This window comes from Gasterosteus aculeatus, chromosome X (genome assembly GCF_964276395.1).
Source record: "Gasterosteus aculeatus chromosome X, fGasAcu3.hap1.1, whole genome shotgun sequence".
Classification (NCBI taxonomy): Eukaryota; Metazoa; Chordata; class Actinopteri; order Perciformes; family Gasterosteidae; genus Gasterosteus; species Gasterosteus aculeatus.
The window spans coordinates 2,295,546-2,319,664 of NC_135698.1; the positions used below are offsets into that span (position 1 = coordinate 2,295,546).

The 24,119-nt window shown below is 44.5% G+C and overlaps 1 protein-coding gene across 3 annotated transcripts in view; it reads left to right on the forward strand.

Annotated features, from left to right (window-relative positions):
- LOC120809345 (polypeptide N-acetylgalactosaminyltransferase 18) overlaps positions 1-23,775 on the forward strand; it is a 94,437-nt gene extending 70,662 nt beyond the window's left edge. For 2 of the 3 annotated variants that reach the window (XM_040163069.2, XM_040163071.2), the window contains exons 10-11: positions 2,204-2,371; positions 21,364-23,775. In XM_040163069.2, the coding sequence (XP_040019003.2) occupies positions 2,204-2,371; positions 21,364-21,510 (315 nt within the window). In that variant the 3' untranslated portion in view covers positions 21,511-23,775. The remainder of the gene's footprint in view (positions 1-2,203; positions 2,372-21,363) is intronic. The other variant, XM_040163070.2, reaches the window with a different exon arrangement.
- Positions 23,776-24,119: the final 344 nt, after the last annotated feature.

The following is a 24,119-nucleotide window of genomic DNA, read 5'->3' on the forward strand; positions in this document are numbered from 1 at the left end:
CTGGCTGTGAGAAACTGGGTCGTCTAATGAAGACCGCCACGCCTCATACAGCGGCGCAGAGCAACGTCCGGTCCAGCAGGCTGCTGCTGTGGAGTTTTGGAGGTCTGGTGGCCCACACCTCCAAAACTCCTGCCCTGACAGTTGAGAACCCTCCTGGGGGAGGATCCCTCCCGTAGGAGGCCAAGCGATCCTCTCCCAGGGTAAGAGCAGTCTCTAGTGTTGTCGACTGCGATGTTTGGGCCGGGTATTGTATTTTCAAGTTACAGCAACACGTTCCTGTAGATACATGTTGCACAACATCAGGGGAGTGTGTCCCCTTCTCACACCAGGTTCTGGTCCGGGCTTTGGCGTTCTCATACCTTGACTATTGTAACTCCCTCCTAGCAGTTCTACCTGCCAGTGCCACCCTTCCTCTGCAGCTCATCCAGAATGCAGCAGCTAGGCTGGTCTTTACCTCCTGTACTCTGAGGCTAAGACCTGACAGCCCAGTGTGTGGACAGTAACAATGGAAGGTTTACCTTGATAGAGTGAGGATTACTGCTACTGACTATACCTGGACTAGTTAGCATTTTGTTAGCAATTCTGATGGCACCTTCGCATAGTACTCTTTAGTTCTTTTGGCTTTCTTAAAGAAATGATACTTTCGTGATTCTTGTATTTTTGGGTCCATACCTACTGAATCAAATGCACTTATTGTCGCTTTGGATAAAAGCATAAGTTAGAAAAATGTACAAAATGTAAATGTGTATTTAATAAGAATTCACTATAGATATGTTGTCTTGGAATTCTAGCTAGTTAAAAAGCAGTTATTTATTGCAGTTGCTATACCCACTAGTTATTACATTTTAAAAGGGCTTTCCATAAATATTCATACATATGTGGATACGCATACACGGATCAATAGGCCACTGTCGCTTCGTGGAGAGCAGCGTTGTCTTCTGGCAGTTCGATCCCGGGCTCAGCTTGTCAGCATATCAATGTGTCCTTGGGCTCACAACCCAAAATAGCTCCCGTAGTTATATGACTACGGCGTGTGTGAACGTTAGTGACTAATGTGTGTGGTAGCTGCTGTCACCAGTGTATGAATGGGTGAATAATGACATGTAGGGTGAAAGAGCCTTGAGTGGTCGTTATTCAAGTAAGAATGTGGTTTAGAGATCTGGCAACGCAGGTGAGGTAAACAACGAATTAAAAAACCCCACTTAACATTCAAAATATAGCCTACTTTCATTGCCCCCCCCCCCCGGCCCCCTGCTAATGACTGAACTCTGTGAATACGGCATGTTTTAAGATGCAAAAGTGTGCGTCGTCTCTATTTTAGTTCTTCACATTTTAGTAAAGAGAAAACAAAAGGTTTGCCCAAAGTGCTTCGCTTGCAATCTTGCCCTCCGGGTGTTTTCCTCGCCCATCACCATTTGCATTATATATGAGGTCCAACCGTGTAGGCCCATGTTCAACCCTTTTGCTGAAGCCGGTCAGACTGGGGAACGTCTCCCCACCCGTTTTCAATCCACTAGCTGGTAGAAGAAAGGACAGCGCTCCATTATCTGTGTAAATCCAGAAGAACTGTGGGCAGAAACGTGGCTTGGGACTAATGATGAACTCCATGGTAGTATAGAAGTGCACCCTCATGTTCTTGGCAGGTCGAACTGATTCAGCTGCCTTGGGAAGTACTTCCTCTGCTGAGCAGTCTTTGTGATGCCGCTGATTCCCACTTGGGGTCCTGGGTTTTGGTGGAGCCCATCAAAACAACCATTAGTTTGCACCGGTCACCAGTGCATCTCACATCTTCAGGCAGACTCTTGACTAGACAGGGGTCAGATGACGGTGACGTCGACCACGAACTCCAGGAGCTCGACGGACATGCAGGCTGCTGAGGGGCAGCAGCTTGTGTACAGGCTGATGAGTGGAGGGGAAAGAATGCAGCCTTGAGGGGAAGGATAATAAAATGTATTCAGCTCATTTGCCCAGATTTGTCAGGAACAGTGGGTGAACTCCTTGGAGGGTAACATCTAGGTCAAGCTTTAATTCTCCTGGACAGGTAGTGTAGTAACTGATTCTCCAGCTGAGGTTCCCTAAATGGCTTTTAAGGGTAGAAGGCGTAGAAATGCTTAGAACCCTACAGGTTTTTCCACAGCAAAAGAGAAAGGAATCTTTCTTTCTGTCACAAACGCTCCAGGTCCTCCCTGTTTCTGTTTCCCAGCAGAATGTGTACTACACCAGCTCTCAGCAGCTTCACCTGGGAGTGCTGAGTCCGACCATCGACGATGACGACAACAAATGCCTTGTGGATGTGAACAGCAAACCCAGGCTGCTGGAGTGCAGCTACGCAGCTACCAAGCACATGAAGCTCACCTGGACGTTCACGCAGGTAAAAACCCACAGCAGCTGTACATGCACAAGGCCGTGTTCGCAGTTAAACCCTCTGTTTTCTTTATAACAAACATGGAGTCAAAGAAGGCCACGGATTGAATAGTTAACTTTCCTAGCAGGGCAGCAGAAATGTTGATGTGTAAAAGATTCATTAGAGGAAATTAAAGTTATAAATACAGTAGGTAATATCCCCAGCAGTTTGAACCTTGTCCAATACTAGTTTTCTAATCTGCAAAGGCCTTGCAACATTAGAGTTCCATCTCTAACCGCTCTGCTACAGCTGCAAATGATGCTCCTAAAGAACCCAAACTGCTAAAATCAGTGATAACTATCCTGGAAATGATAAATATATATATATATATATTTGATAGAAATACAATTAGACTCCAATCACTCCAATGATTCTGTAGGATATTAGAAACAAATATACGACCCGGTTCATAAAATTAATTAAAATGCATACAGTGTACACCAGAATACAGCTATGATTCTGAAACTGTGTAATCCATAAAGTAATGATAATATTGTAAAACCACTGTGATTTCTGCAACTGTAATAGAATAATACCAATGTAGTTATGATTGTATTTGATGTAATGTAATCAACTGGAATGCATGCATGTAATACTTGCACAACAACTGATATTGACTAAGGGCCATTCAAAATCCGAGTTACATTGAACTCACCAGAAGACTCCCAGAGGTGTGGACACCGACTTTCACACCTTTAAGCATTGTTATAAATACCTGTAGGAACCATTGTTCTGGAGTTTGCTGGTGGAGGCGACAGACGGGCACTAGGGATGGTCAAAGGACTGACCTGGGGCCTGTTGGTGGCTGAGACCAGCGGTTCCTCAGCTGAGATGTTCTTTTTAACACAACACCATCTCCTTTATTAAATACATTTGATTTAACCTTTTAATCTGCGATGACATCTGTCCGTCCGGCGTTTCTTCATTTTTGAATACAACAATTTGTACAGCCAATATTACTGATTTGCGTATTTACTTGTTCAAATCGGGGAAAGACACAAACCGAAGCAGTGACAAACTGTGCCTCCTCTCGGATGCACGATCCTTCAAAATCTGGTTTGAGCTTCACATTTTACTCAACTTGAGCATGCGTGAAATTAAAATCTCTGTATGTCACCAATGTAATGTTTGTACACACTTTTATTACATGTCCTTACATCTCACAGTCTGGGTCATGTATTTCACAACATATTATTAACATGTTCATAACATATTAGTCTTGTTGATCTGATATAAAGCCGTGTGTGAGCACTTGTTTGCAAAAAACAAGCAAAATTTCAGAGAACGACTGCAGCGCCCCCTAAAGTTAAATGGACTGTAGCGCTTTTCTAGTCTTCTGACCACTCAAAGCGCTTTAACACTACATGACATCATTCACCCATTCACACCCATTCACACACTGATGACAGGAGAACCGTACACAGTGACACCTGCCATCAGTAACTAACATTCAGACACTGTAGTCGCAGCTACAGGAGCAATGTTGGGTTAAGTGTCTTGCCCAAGGACACGACATGCGGGTTAGCCGGGTCTGGGATCGAACCGACAACCCTCTGATTGGAGGACGACCGTGCTCCCCACTCACCCACAGTCGCCTCGTTCAAAGTTCAAATATTCTGAAAAAATCAGGGTATGCTCAGGGACTCGATGTGAACATATGCTAGAGATTTGGTGAGGACAATATATCATAAAAGGCATATCCAAGAGCACCTGAAACTGGGCAAAAATGTATTTCCCCAGAGGGAGAACTTCCAGCGGACGCTTGAGACATTTTTTATCACCCAAATGCGCAACCCCAAGAATATCTAAAACTTTTCGCACTTCTGATTCACACGCCAAAATTCAAGAGTTTTTCAATATGATAAAGGCCTCAAAAGTGCGATTAAAGTGGAGAAATAAGAAGAAGAATTCTTCGAAACACAAGACTTGCAGTCGGCTCAGGCCCTAAAAATGACATAAAGCAAGACAATATATGATTAGTCAGCCAGGTGAATTCATGCTTGAATTCATATATTTGTGAATCTGACTTTGAAAGAGTCCTCAGGTCACTAGGTATACTATGCTATAGACCTGTAAGTCTTCAAATTCCAAAAGGTCAAATATAACCTAATAGATGAGCAAACTATCAATGGGTTAAAAATATTACCAGCTCCTTATTATCATTATCAAACACTATATTTAAACTATCATTATCACATCTTTCCTTGCATAGTTTCACTGGCCTCCCTCAGAGATGAAGAGGATTAAACCTTTTTGTCATTGTACAGAGTACAGGTACTGAGACAACAAAAATGCTTCTCTGCATTTAACCTATCCTACACACTGGAAGCTATATGCGGAAAGGCACAGGGAGCGGAACAGCGAGTGCGCTCTGCATGCTTTTTTAATGAAGTACCTCTACTCAAAATATTCAAAATCGTATTGTTTACCGCAGTACCTTTCTAGTACCGGTACACTGTGCAACATTAACCCAGTGACCAATGCCAAAGAACTCACAAGACTAAAAACTCAGGTAAAAAGAAGTTTAACATCAGACATTAATACTGTTCACCTGGAACAAGGTTCAATTCGGGTTTGACCCATCGATTACCCTCCCCAACTGCCCTAAGCAGACCTTCATACACTTCATACTATGTCACATGTACTTATCTCAACTAATGTTGTGGAAGTGTTGTCATCGTAGTTAGTAGAAAGCCCAGTGCACCATGTTGTGGACCGCGTTGTCCACTTATCTGAATATTAGAAGACTCTACCTGGCTCCTCCCATCCTTATGTCCAGACGTCCTTGGCAGATCCAATGCCATTGGTGTGCGTGAATTTAGATTCAGATTAGATGCCGATGGGCAGGTTCGCCCTTTGAATGTTGGCCTCTGCAATCAGTGTATGGTTGTGTGTTTACAGACATGTAGGGTAGACAGTATTTAGAAGACCAGGGTGGTGCTATAAATGCAAGTCCACTGACCATAAAGAATAGTGATGTGCACTATCGTGAACGATCCTTACAAGGACTCGGGAGTAACGGGTCCTCTCAAAGAGAGATTCGTTCATTTCCTCGTTGCCGCGCATTGGGACTGTTGCATAGGCTCAGTCAAGGAAATAGAAATGATTTGTTCATTGATTCGTTCATTTCCCATTTGGGTACTACTGAGCCTATGCAGGTCACGTGAAAAAGGACCCAAAGACTTGTATCCGGCAGATGAACAAATCATTGATCCGACTGGGTTGGCAGAAGAATGAAACATTGAACGAATCGTTCATCTGCCGGGTAGTTTTTGGATCTTTTTTCACATGACCTGCATAGGCTCAGAAGAGGAAACAGAAAGGATTTGTTTGCCTCGTTCACTTTCGCGTGACTCGGTTTAGTAAGATGTGAATGATTCTGTCATGAACCGGGTACCTCACTCTCTTTCCTTTCCACCCTTTCTTGTGATTTGCACACACCTCCCCTTCACTTACACACACACACACTTAATTACACTTGCTCATTCATTCCCAGCTGCTTCTCATTCTCTCATCTCATCATCCTCTCTTCCTCACCTGTTCCTGCTTCCTCTAATTAGACGCTCTATTTCTAGTCTGCCTCTTCCCCTTGTTCTCCACCAGAGCATTACCTATGCAGCCGACCTACCTGAGCTTGCCGTCCCATATCGCCCGCCGGGCCGGTTCGGTTCGTGCTGAACTATTATTTTCCCGTTGCTAACCTCTGCTTTACCCAGCCTCCTGTTTGACGTGAGCTGCCTGCTTTCTGGTGCTTTCTCCCTCGGCCTGGACCTCGTTCTCTGCTCTCACCGGGATTCCCCGTTGCCGGCCAAACGCCCGCATCTCTTCCTGTTAAGCATTAAGAGCTTTTTTGTTTGTGAGACCACCTTGTGGCTACCTAAGTTCCTTTTTTGCCTCAGCCATCCTGAGTTCATTAAAACAGACTTTACCTTCCCTTGCGTTTGGGTCCTCTCTCCTTCACAACCACAACAGATTCGGCAACGGCGTAACCATGCACTCTTTGGGGGGGTCGTGTACCCAGAACATCCCAATCTGTTCCCCTAATATACAGCAGAAAATATGTAAAATATATGTTCTCCTTTTATGGACCCAGTCAATGCATCGGTCTCCTGGCTCGTTAGTGCGACTCCGTCAGCGTGGGTTTCGCACACCGCTGACGGGCATCTTTCTCTCCAACGTGCGCTCACTGTGCAACAAACTGGACGAACTTCAGCAGCTGGTGAGGAGAGACAGAGACTTTTCTGCATCCTCGGTTTTGTGCTTCGTGGAGACGTGGCTTTGTGGATCGATACGGGACTCCGCGCTCCAGCTGGCGGCCTTCCAGCTGCTCAGAGCGGACCGCGACACGGAGCTCTGCGGCAAGACGAAGGGTGGAGGAATCTGCTTCTACTCAAACACTGTTCTCCTGATCTGGAGTCTTTTATTGTTAACTGTAAACCCTTTTACTCCCCACCTGAGTTCGCTCCATTCATCCTTAGCGGTGTTTACATGCCGCCGCCGTGCAACGTGCACTAGGCACAGCGGACACTCGCTACATGCACAAACTACATGGCTATAAAATGTTGAGCAACACCCCCCTAATAAAGATGGACTCTGTGCATGCGCAAAGGACGACGGGTGGAACACAGAGGGATTTGCGGATAGGAAAGAGGAAGATGAAAAGGAAGACATGAGACCTATTGAAAGGTAGGCTGGGAGAATAAAGAACAGTGGTTTAATTAAAAAGGAAAAAGTCAAGGAGAGGCAGCGACAGAACAAAGTGAAAGAAAAGACAGCGTTTCATGTGAAGTGGGCAGTCAGTATTTGTGAATTATTGATAAGTAGCTCTCTTACATTATGGAACGGAGCTTGACCCGATGGGAGAAAGCATGGAGGGAAAGATGGTGTGGAAAGAGTAATAACAGAGGGGAAGAATTGCCGCTCAGAAATCTGCCTGAGAGCTGGTAGTATTTTCCCATGTAGCGGCTAGTGTTTCCTGATAAATTAATTTTCTTCCATTAGCCATTTATTTTCTTGGTCTACTTGTATTTGTCCCTTAATTGAATCACACCACTTACCCTCATTTCAAAACGATTGCTACTCTGTACAGAACTTAACACAGCAGTAAGGACAAGGCCTCCTCATAGAGCTTCCGGAGTAAGAATGAGTTGCTTTCTGGTGGAATCAAAGGAATTAAGATAAACAGCAACTGTAATTGAACATAATAAACAGTATGAATCCAACCACGTTAAAAACAGCACTGAAAATAACACAAGAATGTTGCAGTCAGGATTTTTATATAGTTTACATGAAATGTTTTCCTTACGCTCCTCACACATTGGAGAGCATTGGAAAATCAATTACAAATTACAAATTTGTCTGCTTTACAGTCTGTACACATACAACATCCTCTGTCTCAAAACCCTCCATCGGCACAGGAAAAACTCCAAAAAATGAAAAAACCCTTCCAAGAGGGGAAAAAAGGGAAGAAACCTTAGGGAGAACGTCAGAGGAGGGATCCCACTCCCGGGATGGACAGACTACAATGGATGCCATGTGTACAGAATGAACAATGTATAATACATGCAATTCCTATGACAGAAATGATTCAAGTAATTGTGAGTAGTAAGCCAGACGCCCAGCAGGACCACTGCAGGGGCAACCACCATCAGATAGAACCACCATCAGATAGAACCACCATCCACAGAGGCCTGTGGGGAGGGAGAGCACGGAGACTTTAGGAGAGGGTAATGTTGGTTTGCGAGTACAGTAATATGATTAATATCTAAAATAATAATGATGATGATGGCAGCAGCAGGCGTCAGCAGGGCCACGGTAGGTGTCAGGACCAGGGTCCAGAAGGAACCACGATCTACGGAGACCTGCTAGGGGAGAAAGCACAAAAAAACTCCCGGAAAGAAGCTGAATTAGTCATGTGCATTAATAAAACGTGAATTATGGTAGAACGAGAGCGTGAGAGAGGAGCTCTGTGTCTCCTAAGAAGTCCCCCGGCAGTCTAAGCCTATAGCAGCTTAACTAAGGGCTGGTCCGGCTAACCTGAGCCAGCCCTAACTATAGGCACAATCAAAGAGGAAGCTTTTAAGTTTTAGTTTAAAAGAGCTGACCGAATCTGCCCCCTGGACTAAAAGTGGAACCTGGTTCCACAAAAGAGGAGCTTGATAACTGAAGGCTCTGGTCCCCAGCCTACTTTTTAAAACCATAGGAACAACAAGTAACCTAGCATCTATGGAGCGCAGTTGCCTTGGGCAATAAGGTGTTACAAGCTCTTGAAGATACAACGGTGCCTCACCAGCAAGTGCCTTGTAGGTGAGGAGAAGTACCTTAAAATCTATTCTTTATTTAACAGGGAGCCAGTGCAGAGAAGTTAATACAGGAGTGATATGATCTCTTTTCTTAGTTCTTGTTAATACACGTGCTGCAGCATTCTGAATCAACTGAAGAGGCTTAAGAGATTTACAAGAGCAGCCTGATAACAAAGAATTACAGTATTCCAGTCTGGAAATGACAAACGCATGAACTAATATTTCTGCATCACTTTGAGACAGGAAGTTCCTGATTTTTGATATGTTACGTAGATGAAAATAGGCAGTCCTTGAAGTCTTCTTTATATGCGAGTTGAAGGTCATATCCTGGTCGAAGAGAACTCCCAGATTCCTGATGGTGCTGCTGGGTACCAGAGCAATTCCATCCATAAAAACTGTATCACGTCACAGCTGGCTTCGAAGGCGCTCTGGGCCTATCAGGATAACTTCCGTTTTTTTTCCTGAGTTTAGCATCAGGAAGTTGCCGGTCATCCAAGTTTTGAAGTCTCCAAAACATTCTTGAAGTCTAACAAGCTGCTCCGTCTCTTCTGGCTTGATCAACAGATACAGTTGAGTATCGTCTGCATAACAATGGAAGTTTATGCGGTGTTTCCTGATAAGATTGCCCAAAGGAAGCATATAGAGGGTAAATAAAATCGGTCCAAGTACAGAACCATGTGGGACTCCGTGACCGACATTAGTGGTCTTTGAGGATTCACCGTTTACAAGCACAAACTGCGATCGATCAGAGTAGGATTTAAACCAGCTGAGTGCATTTCCTTTGATACCAATTAAATGTTCTAGTCTCTGCAAAAGGATACAATGGTCTATGGTATCAAATGCGGCACTGAGGTCCAGCAAGACAAGAAAAGAGATGAGTCCTTGGTCCGATGCAAGTAGAAGATCATTCGTAATTTTCACCAGTGCTGTTTCTGTACTATGATGCGCTCGAAATCCTGACTGGAAATCCTCGAACAAAGCAAATGTCGGCCGAAACCCCTCCCTATGTTTTTTTTAATGGTCTGGCCCACTGGAGATCAAAGTGGGCAGTATCTGGCCCAAATCTAAAATGAGTTTGACACCCCTGCCCTACTTGAATAGGCGGAAAAGGGTCAGATATTGACATGCAGGTCAAATAATCAATGACCAGCTCTGTTTCTTCCTCTTTTCCTCTGGAAGTAGGTTTGTTGTGATTATTTCTGTGATTCTGGTTCTCTTGTCTTCTCTCCACCTTTACTGAGAGAATGAGAAGCAGCTGGGAATGAATGAGTGAGTGTTTTCTCTTGCTCTTTGTTGGGGTGGTTATTTAGCCGTCTCTTAAGACTTATAGGAATCCCCATTTCAATGTAGCATCGTCCTTTTTACCAGGCTAAACATAATAATAAAACTCTAAGGCTAAATGTTGCTTTGAAAGAGGGTAGAAAATGTTATTATTATTTTGGGGGGCATTTTATACAAAATCGGGGGCATATTTTGAAACTAACAAGTACTTATTTGGGCTTCCTGTATATGCAATTGTCAACTGCACCAGTCTCAACTAATTGTATTTTACCCAAATAGAGGTCTAAACAAGAAGGTCCTTTTAATTTATTTATCTTGAACGTTCGATTCTTCCCGCACACGCAACATCTGTCAAAGCGAGAATTAAAAACATTCTATGGCAACTTGACTGGGTCATAAAGGCTACGATGTTTTTGACAAGTTAACTAAATTGTAATTATTCTTTAGAGGAAATTATGATGGCATTTTCATTTTTTAGGGGCAATTTTGTCCTTTGCCCGTATCTATTTCCGACGCTGCTTTGACATTAAGTGTAAGTGTAGCTGACAATCACACTGGCGCACTTTCAGGCCAACCTGCTGACTGGCCAGCCTAATGTCAGCTGGCTTTCTGGCTGTCTGAGCAACTGATTAACTGGGGTTCCTGACATTACAGCAGGAAATCGATACCACTATACTCTGCAGAATTACAGATGGGCTTACTGCCGAATTGAGGACAATGTGTTGGACTAAATATTTCCCAAAGTGTATTTGCGTGAATACCTGCACGTAAATCATGGGAATAAGAGTGTGTTTGTCTGTAAATGCTCTAACTCAGTTTCTAGGCACTGAGTCTGAGCTGTACGCATCAGAGAAGCCAAGAAGTAGAGCACAGACTTAAATTAAAGTCACTCAGGAGGTCTTACATGCCAACTGACTGGCTTTCAATTGAGGTGTTTAATTATTATAATGCATCTAAAAAGGTCCTCTACTGTACTACATACCAGGGGTCTTCAATGTTTTTCAGGCCAAGGTCCCCCAAACTGATGGTGAGATGGAGGGACCCCCTATTCCATGGAGTTTGGTCCGCCATCTTTTATTTTTGAGCTTTGCGCTCTTTAAATGTGAGCATAAACGCGATCTGATTGGCTTGAATTTATCTGTTCGCCACAATATGTTGAATTGAAGTGTATTTAAAGACAATAAATACAATACTGATTCATAAGGCCTTTTTATTTATTAAAAAAATTAAAAATTGCGACGCCTGCAGTACCTCTGCCCCGGACCCCCTGTTGAAGACCTCTGCTTTATACAGTAAAGGCCACCTTTTAATGAGTCCCTCTTGCAGCTGGCAGGGAAAAGGTTAATAATGTCAAACCCAGTAGGCTACTGCAGGACTGAAAGGATCAGTCTATTTTGAGCATTGCAGAAAAAGGCTGCAAAGGCTTCAACTTGATATGCATGATTACAAGGTTATTTTATTGTCATTTGAAGTTTTCCATATATTTCCAATCGGTATGCTTTCTGTGGCTCCTCTGAAAAGGTGTTTTGTCTTAAGTCTCCTTAAGAAATACTGTTGTTAATGAGCCATCTTCTGCAGGATAGAGATACGTGAGCGCCTTGTCAGGTGGTTTTTGAGGCTGATTCCCAGGAACCAAAAGCAGTTCTTGGCATTCCAACATTTTTGAGGAAAGGGGGAAGCTCTGTATATACATTCTGTGGATGACTGTGAAAGTAGATTGTAGTCATTGCTGGGACTACTAGCCCAACACTAATCACAGGTATTAGATTTATAATGAATATCAAAAGTCTTGAATCCAAGTCGAAAATATTGGGCCAGAAGGGATAATAACCTAATAAATATTAGCTCATTTTGAAATGTAACACAGTGGGGAGAACAAGTATTTGATACACTGCCGATTTTGCAGGTTTTCCCACTTACAAAGCATGTAGGAGTCTAATTTTTGTCATACGTACTCAACTGTGAGTGACGGAATCTAAAACAATCCAGAAAATCACATTGTATGGTTTAAAAAAAAAGATTTTGCGTGACATAAGTATTTGATCAACTACCAACAAGTAAGAATTCAGGCTCTCACAAACCTGATAGTTTGTCTTTAGGAATCCCTCCTGTTCGCCACTCATTACTTAACTGCACCTGTATAAAAGACATCTGTCCACACATTCAATCAAACAGACTCCAGCCTCTCCACAATGGCCAGAGAGCTGTGTAAGGACATCAGGGATACAAATTGTAGACCTGCACAGGGCTGGGATGGGCTACAGGACAATAGACAAGCAGCTTGGTGAGAAGGCAACTATTAACAAAAAACTGTTTGAAATGAGTGCAAATCAGACTTATCGTATATTCATGAAGTGGAAACATCCATCCATCCATCCATCTTCAACCGCTTATCCGGGGTCGGGTCGCGGGGGCAACAGTTCCAGCAGGGGACCCCAAACTTCCCTTTCCCGGGCCACATCTACCAGCTCTGACTGGGGGATCCCAAGGCGTTCCCAGGCCAGTGCAGAGATATAATCTCTCCACCTAGTCCTGGGTCTTCCCCGGGGCCTCTTCCCAGCTGGCCGTGCCTGAAACACCTCCCTAGGGAGGCGCCCAGGGGGCATCCTCACCAGATGCCCAAACCACCTCAACTGGCTCCTTTCGACGCAAAGGAGCAGCGGCTCTACTCCGAGCTCCTCGCGAATGGCTGAGCTTCTCACCCTATCCCTAAGGGAGACGCCAGCCACTCTCCTGAGGAAACCCATTTCGGCCGCTTGTACCCGTGACCTAGTTCTTTCGGTCATGACCCATCCTTCATGACCATAGGTGAGGGTAGGAACGAAGATTGACCGGTAGATCCAGTGGCCAGAAGACCCAGGACTAGGTGGAGAGATTATATCTCTGCACTGGCCTTTTCGTCACAACGGTGCAGTAAAGCGAGTGCAATACCGCCCCCGCTGCTCCGATTCTCCGGCCAAACTCACACTCCATCTTCCCCTCACTCATGAACAAGACCCCGAGGTACTTGAACTCCTTCACTTGGGGTAAGGACACATTCCCTACCTGGAGTAGGCAATCCATCGGTTTCCTGCTGAGAACCATGGCCTCAGATTTAGAGGTGCTAATCCTCATCCCGACCGCTTCACACTCAACTGCGAAACGCTCCAGTGAGAGCTGGAGGTCACAGACGGAAGATGCCATAAGGACCACATCATCTGCAAAAAGCAGCGATGAGATCCGCAGCCCCCCGAACTGTAGACCCTCCTCCCCCCGACTACGCCTCAATATCCTGTCCATGAAGACCACAAACAAGATTGGTGACAAGGCGCAGCCCTGGCGAAGGCCAACCCCCACCGGAAACGCCTTCGACTTACTGCCGAGCACCCGAACACAGCTCTCGCTTTGGGCGTACAAGGATTGGATGGCCCCAAGCAAAGACCCCCTTACCCCGTACTCCTGCAGCACCTCCCACAGTATCTCTCGGGGGACCCGGTCATACGCCTTCTCCAAGTCCACAAAACACATGTAGACTGGTTGAGCATACTCCCAAGCCCCCTCTATGATCCTGGAAAGAGTGAAGAGCTGGTCCGTTGTTCCACGACCAGGACGAAAACCGCATTGTTCCTCTTCAATCCTTGGTTCGACTATCGGCCGAACCCTCCTTTCCAGCACCTTAGAGTAGACTTTACCCGGGAGGCTGAGTAGTGTGATACCCCTGTAATTGGCACACACTCTCTGGTCCCCCTTTTTGAAGAGGGGTACCACCACCCCGATCTGCCACTCTTTTGGCACTGTCCCAGACTTCCACGCAATGTTGAAGAGGCGTGTCATCAAAGACAACCCCCCAACACCCATTGCTTTCAGCATCTCTGGACGGATCTCATCAATCCCCGGGGCTTTGCCACTGCGGAGTTGTTTGACTACCTCAGTGACTTCCACCAGGCTAATTGACGATGATCCCTCCTCCGCCTCCAGCTCCGCCTCCACCAAAGAGGGCGTAGTAGTTGGGTTCAGGAGTTCCTCAAAGTGTTCCTTCCACCGCCCGATAACCTCCTCAGTCGCGGTCAACAGGGTCCCATCCTTACTGTACACAGCTTGGATGGTTCCCCGTTTCCCCCTCCTGAGGTGCCGGATGGTCTTCCAAAAACACTTTGGTGCCGACCGAAAGTCCTTCTCCATAGTTACCCCGAACTCCTCCCATACTCGCTGCTTTGCCTCCATCACGGCAGAGGCTGCTGCCCTTCGAGCCTGTCGGTACACTGCAACTGCCTCTGGAGTCCCACCGGATATCATAACCCGGAAGGCCTCCTTCTTCAGTCGGACGGCTTCCCTGACCACCGGTGTCCACCACGGAGTTCGAGGGTTACCGCCCCTTGATGCACCTAAGACCTTGAGGCCACAACTCACCGCCGCGGCTTCAGCAATGGAGGTTTTGAACACAGACCACTCTGGTTCAATGTCCCCTACCTCCACAGGAATGTGAGAGAGGAAGTGGAAACAAAGTTTTTTTTTTCACTGCTGAAACTTCAGTTAACGTCATTTGGAGTTCATCTTGTGATGTAGATCTGTAATCTAAGGAACTCTTAATACTCACCTAGTCGTTCATTTTTTGAGACACACAGTCACAGCAATGTTTTATGGCAAAATTATTTTATTTTCCAGTTTGCTTAACTTCATTTAAAAGAAAAAATGCCCAAGTCATAGTTTGGCCAATTTAAATCTCATCCTTCCAAGGCATGTTCACCCTGTTACATTACAGGTCATTTTAGCTGACGCTTTTATCCAAAGCGACTTACGTTGCATTTTTAACTCATGGCTATTTACATTTTTGCCCAGGGAGCAATTAGGGGTCAGGTGTCTTGCTCAGGGACACTTCAACATGGGACATGGAGCAGCTGGGGCTCGAACTGCCAACCTTGTGGTTCCCTGCGCCACGTCGACCCCGTACTAGCTTTCTTTCCTAGTTCTTTCCTACTTCACCTGCTATCTGCCTCTCACTGATTATGTTCCACCCTGCCAAGTCGCATCTGCGAGTCTTCACTGTCCCTTCCTAAACTAGCCCTAGCTGACCTTTCATTTCTTTCTCGCCAGTTTGAAAACCATCATTAATATCTCCCTAATAAATCTGGTTTAGCTCCGCCCCCAATGCTATCGCTGCACCAGATGTTTTTTCAAAATCAATATCTTACTTCCAGCCACCATACATCTGTATCTAACTTTGCAGAGAATATTGATATCATGTCATTTTCCTCTCTATCTATTGGGTCTGTGCCCCCCCCCGATCCATCCAAATCGTGTTGATGTGTTATTGTTTTGAGAAGATATGTGGTAATGAATTTTGCAAGTGGTGTGGTTAATCTGGCAAGACACACAATTTAAGAATGAATTGGCCTGCCCTCACCAATATTGTACAGTGCATCCGGAAACTATACACAGCGCTTCACTTTTTCCACATTGTTATGCTACCGCTTTTTTCCAAAATGGATTAAATTCGTTATTTTCCTCAACATTCTACACACAGCAACCCATAATGACAACGTGAAAACAGTTTTTTGCAAATTTTTGCAAATCTGTTAAACATAACATGTACATAAGTATTCACATAAGCAATTACAGACTCAAGTCTTCTTGGGTGTGATTCCACAAGCGTGGCACACCTATTTCTGGGCAGTTTCTCCCATTCTTCTTTGCAGAAGCTCTCAAGTTCCATCAGGTTGGATGGGGAGCGTCGGTGCACAGCCATTTACAGATATCTCCAGAGATGTTAAATTGGGTTCAAGTCAGGGCTCTGGCTGGGCCACTCGAGGACATTCACAGAGTTGTGCCGAAGCCACTCCTTTGTTATCTTGGCTGTGTGCTTCGGGTCGTTGTCCTGTTGGAAGATGAACCGTCGCCCCAGTCGGAGGTCCAGAGCGCTTTGGAGCATGTTTTCATCGAGGATGTCTCTGTACATTGCTGCATTCATCTTTCCCTCAATCCTGACACGTCTCCCAGTTCCTCCTGCTGAAAAACATCCCCACAGCATGATGCTGCCACCACCATGCTTCACTGTAGGGATGGTATTGGCCAGGTGATGAGCAGTGCCTGGTTTCCTCCAGACATAACGCTTGGCATTCAGGCCAAAGAGTTCAATCTTTGTTTCCAGAGAATTTGGTTTCTCATGGCCTGAGAGTCCTTCAGGTGCTTTTTCGCAAACTCCAGGCGGGCTGTCATGTGCTTTTTACAGAGGAGTGGCTTCCGTCTGGCCACTCTACCAAACAGGCCTGATTTGTGGAGTGCTGCAGAGATGGTTGTCCTTCTGGAAGGTTCTCCTCTCTCCATAGAACAACGCTGGAGCTCTGTCAGAGTGACCATCGAGTTTCTGGTCACCTCCCTGACTAAGGCCCTTCTCCCCCGATCGCTCAGTCTGGCTGGGCGGCACAACTCTAGGAAGAGTCCTGGTGGTTCCAAACTTCTTCCATTTCCAGATGATGGAGGCCACTGTGCTCATTGGGACTTTCAATGCTGCAGAAATCTTTCTGTGCCCTTCGCCAGATCTGTGACTCGATACAATTCTGTCTCTGCGGTCTACAGATAATTCCTTGGACTTCATGGCTTGGTTTATGCTCTGATATGCACTGTGATACCTTATACAGACAGGTGTGTGCCTTTCTCAATCACGTCCAATCAACTGAATTTAGCACAGGTGGACTCCAATCAAGTTGTAGAAACATCTGAAGGATGATCAGTGGACAGGATCCACCTGAGCTAAATTTTGAGTGGCATGGCAAAGGCTGTGAATACTTATGTACATGTTATGTTTTCAGTGTTTTATTTTTAACAGATTTTTCGCTTCATTATGGGTTGTTGTGTGTAGAATGTTGAGGAAAATAATGAATTTAATCCATTTCGGAATAAGGATGTAACATAACCAAATGTGGAAAAAGTGAAGCGCTGTAAATACTTTCCGGATGCACTGTATGTAAACATTGAACCCCTGAACCCACCCTCATTTTTTCATAATATTTGAAGAATAGGGACGTTGCAGGTAATCGTTGAAAATCTGCATTTTTAGCCCATTTCTCTGATTTTTTTAGATGTGTAAAAGACCAAACTCCTCCCAGGGATTAAACCTGATTCTTTTCAAATTCTTGCAATGTGAAAAAATAGCATTTTGCCAGAAGAAATTCCACTATGTGTGTACGGAGCATTTTCAAAAAAACACCATTCGCCATGAAAATTGAAGTTGTTTTAACTCGACAATACTTTATCTAATCTGCTGCATATTTCTCATAAAGCATGAACTTCTCACCCTGTAGACATCCACATGATCATTTTTAACCTTAGTCATAGCGCCACCTGGGGGAAACAGGAAGTTGAATGTTTTTTTATTTTACACCCTGATCCTCACAGGTTATGCTCCTTAAAGGTTAATCTGATCTCTCTCAAAATTGTTGAGACCTTTAATAATGCTTCACTGTGAATATTATAAGAATCCGATAATCGGTGGCGAGAGGGTGCATCGCCAAAGTTGATCCTTCACCAGAACGACTAAACCGTTGTATCTCTATCCATAGCGCCATGTACTGGTAACAGGAAGTCAAATTTCCTAGTATCCAGTAAAAAACGAAGGTGGCATTTCGAGAAGCTTTATTTATAAAATGGTACATCAGAATGTCCTGGTTATCTCTCAGTGACGCATTGGGGATGTGTACTATACGTCTGAAGTGAAATTGTCTAACTGTTGTTTCCTTTTAAATCTAATCTGAAATGGACCTGGGGGGTATTCCAAAAAGGAGGTTCAACAAACTCGGAGTCTATCCCTGAACTCCGAGTTGACTTACTCTGAGATGGGAAACTCTGAGTATCCGGTTCCAGAACAGCTGATCTGCGTTAGTTAAATCAACTCTGAGTATGTTCACCTTGAGTTAAGCGCGTGCATGACGATTATAAAAAGCCATCATCAATGGAGCCCCGATACCACGAGTCACTGCGACAATAGAAAATAAACGAGCAACACTTACAGACACATTTTTATTTTATACCTATCAAAGTCGTTTAAAATGTGACGCTGAAGCCTACACCAACACTCATTAAAATACTAATTAAAAAACAAAGAAACATTGAGTTCTGAAAAACTCACACTTTTATTTATCAAATGAGTTGGAAAATGAATTGGCAGGTTGAATTTCTTCAGCTGCCTCAGGAAGAACAACCTCTGCTGAGCCTTCTTGGTGATGGAGCTGATGTTCAGCTCCCACTTGAGGTCCTGGGTGATGATGGAGCCCAGAAAACGGAAGGAATCCACAATAGTGACGGGGGAGTCACACAGGGTGATGGGGGAGGTTGGGGCTCTGTTCCGCCGGAAATCCACAACCATCTTCAGTCTTTAGAGCATGAGCTCCAGGTTGTTCTGACTGCACCACGACACCAGATGGGCGGACTCATCCCCACCAGAGATCAGTCCAATGAGGGTGGTGTCATCCGCAAACTTCAGGAGCTTGACGGACTGGTGACTGATTTAGTTTCCTTTCAAAATCTAATTTGAAATTGACCAGAAGTAGTCTCGTGAAAAAGTTTGAAGGAAATTGGCTCATGTATGGTATTTTGAGAGGCTTTAATTTTGGAATAGTACATCAGATTGTCCTGGTTATCACCGAGTGACACCTTGGGGATGTGCACTATCAGCGTGAATTGGAATTCGTATGGAACTATTGCTAGATACCATTCTCCTCGCTAATTTATCAGATCACTCTCAAATGTTGTCATACTTAAGATGTTTGCAAAGCCGCATTCCTAGTGTCTCTCCTTATGGTGGACAACGACTGACTCTTGGACGCTTTGTCTGGCGGCCGCAGGAGATCTTGGCTGCGTTTCCAGCCGTCCGAGTAGCGAGGACCCGTCCAACGCTGCTTGCATCTTATAATATGATAATCTCCATTGTGCTAAACCCTTCAACATATACTCTATATGTAAAAAGCCATATCAAAATCTACAGAAAACCCTTCTGAAGTTTAAAGCCCACGACGATCAATTTTACGCTGTCTGCCAAAGATCGCTTATTTGGTCTTTGACGCAGACAACCTAAACCCCAAATGACTTTGCAACACAGAACTTTATTGGAGTAAATACAAAACGGATTCACGCCTATACAAACGTCGTACTAAAACACACATCACTAGATCGAACTATACACAACTCCCATAGCTGTAGTACACATTTCACACCTTATACTATAGCCTACTTGTTACAGCCTACACGCATGCAAAGCCTGCAACTTCTGTCAGAACGAGCGTGTGTGTGTGTGTGTCAGAGAGGGAGGGAGAGCAGGGAAATGAAATGCAGCTGAACAAATACGCTGCGTAATTTAAATAGCGTTAAAAATAAATACACCAAACGGAATGTGTGGCGGCCGGTGTTGAATGTGTGGCACATTCCCGCAAAAAATGAGTCTATGTGTGGGAAACGCTGCAGTCTAAGATAGGCGGTCCGGCAACGGGAAATCAGTCCAAAAGAAAGCGTTGGAAGGTGCAGAGACGATCTAGAAGCGAGCAAGCGAGTGACTGGGGTTGAAATAACGAAGGGAGTGAGAAGGGTAGACAGGTGAGCGTGATTCGGCTGAAGGTGGATGTGACCAGCAGGTGCACAGAATGAACTGATTGGGTGGAGTGAGAGGTGGCAATGACCGGGTAGAAGTGACAGAGCTGTGGCAGATTAGCCCCACTTTTCCTAAGTCTGTCCTCAGTTGTACTCTGAATTTAGCAGTGAGCAACGGCATGAAAGACAAATAAGACAGCAAATAGGAGAGAGACCCCTAGTAGAGAGGGGGAGGGTCTTCCAAGTATCTATCCCCTCTTACCATAAGGCCGAGCTGGGCATTATTGTTTGCTAAGGTGGTCTGATTGAAGGACATTTTTCTATGAATGCATAGCCGTCCTGAGCGTAGCTTCTTACAGGTAGGTGCAGATGGTGCCTGTGCAGCTTGATTAACTTCGATTCTTTTGGTAAAACCTCTTTGACTGCTGTCTACATAGCTGAGACTATACAATACAGATTTGCACCATCTAAATGTAATTACGTTTTTTTATTTCTGGTCTTTGAGTCAAAGTGGATGAGGCTTTTGGTATTGCAGCCCCACGCTTTGATGGTGATACTAATAGTTTGTATGCCGATATCTATCTTAAAGTGATTAATCACCTTCATGCATGCACCGTACACCAATAACACCCACATCACAAACGGTATCGTAGATGACGAATATGCAAAAGAAATACAAATGTATAACAAATATCATTTTTTCAATATTTTAGAGACACGGCATCTTTTCTGATGATCCAGTCTGGGTTTGACATATTGCTATTGTGTGTAAGTACATAAATATATGGATCCGACACAACACACAGGACCAGTACTTCTTGCATACTGATTGAAATAATCTTTTGTTCGCGTTGTAAAATCAATCAGTACATTGATTATCTAAAAGTTGCATTTAACCCTTAAAATCCGAACTGAGCATATATAGTTATATATATATATAATAAGGATAAATATATTGGAGACGAAAAAGAAGGCCTAAATTACATCCGTTTCACAATTTCTGATACGTGTTTCTGAAAGAATGCCTCTCTCTGCTCTGTTGGCTTCTATTTATACCCACAAAGGTCCCACCTGTGGGGGTTTCATACTGCGTACATCCCGATGATTGAGTCGACCATCAAGCAATCTCTTCTGGAAAGCGATGTGTATTGTGACTTCATGTCAGACTCCTGTCAAGGCCAGAGAGAGATACTGGCAGCTGCGTGCAGTGTTGCAAAAGGTTCCGTGTTGAATTGCAAATAAAATATATTTCAGAGTTTTTTTGTGTTTTGAACTTGTGTGTACCACATGCCCACAGTGGTGGTCTTTGAGGTACAATCTTGCTGTATACATATATACAGTCAAAGGTTTGGACACATTTTCTCATTTATTTAAATGAGAAAGTGTGGCAAAATGTTTGATTGGTACTGTACAGTATATACTAGTAAGTGTTAAACCTTGTAGTCTTATTGTTATGAGCAAAATTCAACAATGAATTCAAGTTCACCTTTCAAAACCATTTGGTTTGCAAACACTCTATATTCCTATAGAAAAACAAGTTACCTTGTCTAGATGACTATTGGAAACTTCTGAGTAGTCAGCGAGAGACTGAGAAGGTAAGCTTTCCCTGCGCATGTGCTCTCTTTCATCAGTCCAGGATCCGGGGGCTACGTTTTGTTTGTTGTTGAAAACCGACATAACGTGCTTCTATATGTGTTTGATATATCAACAGGTAACGGATCTGAGGGAACAAACACTGAATGGAGTGTCATTCTTTATCTTATCCATTATTCTTCTGTGAATCTCACCCACCTACTCTCTCTGTCTCTTTCCTTTTAGGGTGGCTCCATCCAGAACATGGAGTCTCTATGTTGTCTGGAGCTGATCGAGACCGGACAGTCAGACTTCAGTTTTCAACTGGTCATTCAGGACTGCACCGATCAGAAATGGACCATCACCAACATCCTGACTGTCCTGCCACAGTGAACCATCTGCCACCATTCAGCTACTGGAGCCCCTTTGTTGTGATGGACGAATCTACAGTAGTAAGCAAGGAACTGCCCTGCTGATCTAGATACATGACCAACCACCACAGAGACAGACATGGAACATGTTGACCTAAAAGTACATGTGAAAGAGATTCTGCAAGGGAAAAGCTGTTTGTGCTTGAACCTTTCTACTAGTGAGTTGAGAGAAGAGACACTCACAGATGGACCCAGGATCTTAACTACAGAAATACAGCAACCCTTTAAGACTGGGCCTGCTCTGCCTCATCGCACCGTCACTGTAACAAAGAGTGCGCATCATGTTTCAATATGTTAGGGTGGAAGGGGAGAGATACCGGGAGACGGATTTAGAGTTATAAGCGTTATACACTACTGGGCTCGAGTGTAGGCCAGGAGCTTTACATGTACTCAGCATTGCCAAAGGTTGACAAAGTTCATAGAGACGAATCAGTGACTGATTTAGCGGCGCCCACCGTAGTGTTGTCAGGCGCACATTCATGGACAGAGCTGGAGATTAATCCAGGGAGAAGATTGCAGGTGTACGTGCATCTGTAACACCAGAGCATTACACAACTTTGGCTCATGCGGCGATGGAAAAAGGACTGCGATGATGAAACTGAAACCAGACAAAGAGCCCTCAGACAGGTGATCTCAGAGCAGAGGGTCCGGCAGGGAAAGCCTCTGTTTTTTTCTTTTCTTCTTATATTAAAAATAAGAAGTTCACCTTAATACTAGATGTACTCTGGTGTTGTAGTTTATTTAAACATACTATGTGTTAATGTTAAGTTCACTAATATATTGACCTAATATGAACTATGTTCATTAAAGGAGACTTATCATGCTCATTTTAAGACCCATACTTGTATTTTGGGTTTCCACCTTAACATGTTCAATGCGTTGATGTTAAAAAAGCATTTCATTTGTCTCGTATTGTCTGTGTGAGTAATCCTGTATTCACTTCTTGTTTGAAACGTTCCGTTTTAGCGCCTGTCTCTTTAAGCCTCCTCCAACCCAACAGTGTTTGTGCAAGTCCACCGTTATATTGGCCCAGGATGAGAAAACAGTCAGTTTCAAAATGATTTGCGCAAACAGCTTTTTTCCCAATTCTTACCAGGACGTGGTCTTCATGTATGAAATGAACCCATTTGGTTCCTATCCCGTCTCAGCCTGGGACGACATGTAGACAATTGTGTGGAACTGTGCAGCCGACTACATTTTGTAGTATTGAGTTCTTCGGCGTGTTGGGGGGTTGTGGTGGGGGGGGTCACCAAGTCCATGAAAGGGAGACTCCTGCTTGATCTGATGATGTCACCAAACTACAAAACCTCCAAACAGGTTGTTTTAATTAGTATTAATTCATTCCAGGAATTCTTCTCCAGCGTTGGGGGTTTGTAGACATGCCAGACCGCCACATTACCGTGTGGAACACCTATCAAAGTGGAATTTCCATGTGCCCCCTTTATCAGTAGACAATCACACAGCCCGCGTGCATCAGCTTAAACAGAGTCTCAGTCTTATTTATCTTCTAACAAAGACCTCCTTTTGACTCAGGACCCAGATGTACAGCACTGTTCAAGGACTTGCTTCATGCTGCTGCCTTATTGGACAGGTTGTCATTGCAACGGACAAATGGTTGCAAGGGACTCAATTTACTTATCTGGTTCATTCACGGTAATATAATATGTAAATCAAAATGCCAAATGTATTATACCTAATCCTAGATACTGCTTCTGTAACTAGTTAACACATGTCAGAGCTATTTGCTAAAGAATTATATTATAACATTATTTTTGTCCTTGCCCGCGTCCTGAACATGATGCAGAGCGCTCACCTCGCTTCGTTTCAGTTATGTGGGTATATCGACCATTAACTGGAAATATTGGATAATCTGGATTACTTAATTACACAGCAGGCTAGTCCGCAATCTTTGGAAGAAACTGTCATCTACGGCCAATGAGGCTCATTAACAAAGTGACCTGTCACAGTTCAGCTTCACACCCTCCTCAGTCTACTTCACCTGTACACCCTCCTACCTCTGATCATTAATCAACGCTCTCTATAGACTCCGGCCCCCTAGACACACATTGATTGTTCTGAGGTTTTTCCACGCCAGACTCTCCAGCCCTCTCCACCGGACTGATCTCCTGTTACCGACCCCGCCTGACTCAGCTTTCTGATCCCGACCATGTTTAACTCTGCCTGCGGTTTCTGGAAAGATTGTAATAAAAGCCAAAGATCCCTGGAACCTGGTGTGTTGGATTTGGGTCATTGGACAACCAGTTACAGGACCCCTATGTCATGGGGTGTGGTGGCGGACACGGACCAGAAAGTGCGGGGAGCAAGCGTTTGTTTTTGGGGGACTGGTGGGTGGTGGTCTGGGGAGGCGTATCCGAGGAGGGACGCACAGACCTCTGCAGGCTAGAGAACCGCAGACTGACTGCCATTAGGCATCGGGAGGAAATCATTGAACCCATCGTCAGACCCTTCGCTGGTGCAGTCGGTCCTGGGTTCTTCCTGATGCACAACAATGCCTCCTCAGCCTCCTGCCAGATGGAAGGGGCCCAAACAGGTTTTGTCCGGGGTGAGAGG